Below are 2,021 nucleotides of genomic sequence, written 5' to 3' on the forward strand. Positions count from 1 at the left end.
ATATATATATATATATATATATACATATATTATTGATGTTTCCTAGGGTTGTTTATCGATAAATACATGTGTGAGTGTGTGCGTGTGTGGTGTGTGCGTGCGTATGCGTGTGTGTGTTTGTTTCTTAAACAGGCAGGCAGACAGGCCTACAGATATTTATATACATATATTTATTTGTTTCTTTTATTTTTTGGTCTCGGTAAAGAAAAAAGAAAAACCAGTTCCTACCTTGTTATATCTCTTCTGCTCATGCATGTTCATGATGGCGGTGTGTAGCTGGGATGCATGTAACTGCGAAGGAGATAGATGATGAGAACAAAAAAGATAGATTAGTATCACAGACTTGTTAGAAACAAGAGACAAATCTCCCTCCAATTACACCCAAATACTTGTGAAAGAAAAAACCCTGATAACATGAATAAATACCCATATATACATACTTCCGTTAGTTTTCCCTTATTTTATCGATCCGTTTTATCGATCCATTTCATCGAAATGGGAGATCACGCTTCTTGTCTGAACACCAGTTTTTTTTTACACTACTTAACTTAAGCCCAGACACGCATGCACATATACATATACATAAGCACACATATAATTTTTTTTTCAAATACGTACATACATACACACCCACACATATACATATAAATATATGCATGTATGTGTTTATAAATATGTCTGTGTGTGTATATATATATATATATATATATATATATATATATATATATATATATATATATATATATATATATCCATAAATATGTATATCTATATTCACATAAATATATATGTATATGCATAAATAAGTATACACACACACACACACACACACACACACACACACACACACACACACACACACGCATATGTTGTGAAAGGTAAGTATACATATATCTTCTAACAGCCTGATTCAGAGCTGCAATAATTCAAGTTTCACAGATAGAAATATGAACGCCTCACTCATCAGATACATTGCGATTTTCATCACTCTGATCTCAGTTAATATGGTGACTTAGAGATACACATTTACGCCTGGCGAAACTTGAAGTAATGCGGGGTTGATACAAACTGTTTACATACATACATACATTGAAGAGGAGGGTACACAGATGGTGTGCAGTGGGATTGAACCCACAATTACGCAGATTCTTTGCCACACGTCTATGCTTGCACAGTGGTTAACACTGAAACTAAAACAAAAAACTCTAGCATGATGAAAAAAAACGACATTAATTCTTCTACAAAAGTGAAATAGGAAGGGGCGTTGTTACTTACGTATTCTGAAGGAAATGCGATAATTCCGGGTGCTCCGTGGTCAGCAAAATAGACGAAAACGTTGTCTTGGGGTCCACTGGATAGATAGATAGATAGATAGATAGATAGATAGATAGATCATTATACTTCATATTGTTCTATTTAAATACATTACGTATTATGCATTCTATAATATACGAACACATATTGAAAAGTATATTAATAAAAAATGTAGCCGCAATGCATTTTGATCGTAGGTCTACTGGGTTAGACTAGGCGTGGCCTGTGGTTAAACAGCAACAGTAAAAACAAAGAATTCGATCGGAATCTGTTTGACTCACCTGGCAATGACTTTACCGCTGCCACGGCCTTCCAGAGCTTCCTTCTTGCCTTGTAGAACGTTCAGGAAAACGCTTGGGGTCACATCCTGAATAAAGACATCCGTATTTATTATATTGCGATATTATACGATTAGAGCTATAACAATGCACAGAAGCGCACTGTGACCAGCGATGAATGACAATACTTGGTAGTCTGGTCGACACAGTGACATAAATACGTATGTGTGTGCGTGCGTGTGTGCGTGCGTGTGTATGTGCGTGTGTGCGTGCGTGTGTATGTGTGTATGCGTGTGTGTGTTATATATGTCTCATTTAATAAAAAACATCTACATACATACATTTTTTTTACAGTGAATATGCAGATGTAATTCACGTAGACACAACGGTTATATATATATATATATATATATATATATATATATATAT

The 2,021-nt window shown here is 34.8% G+C and overlaps 1 protein-coding gene across 1 annotated transcript in view; it reads right to left on the bottom strand.

The window, feature by feature from the left end:
- Nucleotides 1-204: 204 nt before the first annotated feature.
- Nucleotides 205-2,021, bottom strand: part of LOC106883408 (legumain) — a gene marked incomplete at its 3' end in the record, with an annotated part of 9,829 nt that continues 8,012 nt past the window's right edge. The window contains exons 4-6 of the mRNA XM_014934400.2: nucleotides 1,596-1,681; nucleotides 1,276-1,351; nucleotides 205-291 (exon numbers count right to left, since the gene is read on the bottom strand). Coding sequence (XP_014789886.2) covers nucleotides 205-291; nucleotides 1,276-1,351; nucleotides 1,596-1,681 — 249 coding nt within the window. The remainder of the gene's footprint in view (nucleotides 292-1,275; nucleotides 1,352-1,595; nucleotides 1,682-2,021) is intronic.

The sequence above is a fragment of the Octopus bimaculoides genome, chromosome 25, assembly GCF_001194135.2.
Source record: "Octopus bimaculoides isolate UCB-OBI-ISO-001 chromosome 25, ASM119413v2, whole genome shotgun sequence".
NCBI lineage: Eukaryota > Metazoa > Mollusca > Cephalopoda > Octopoda > Octopodidae > Octopus > Octopus bimaculoides.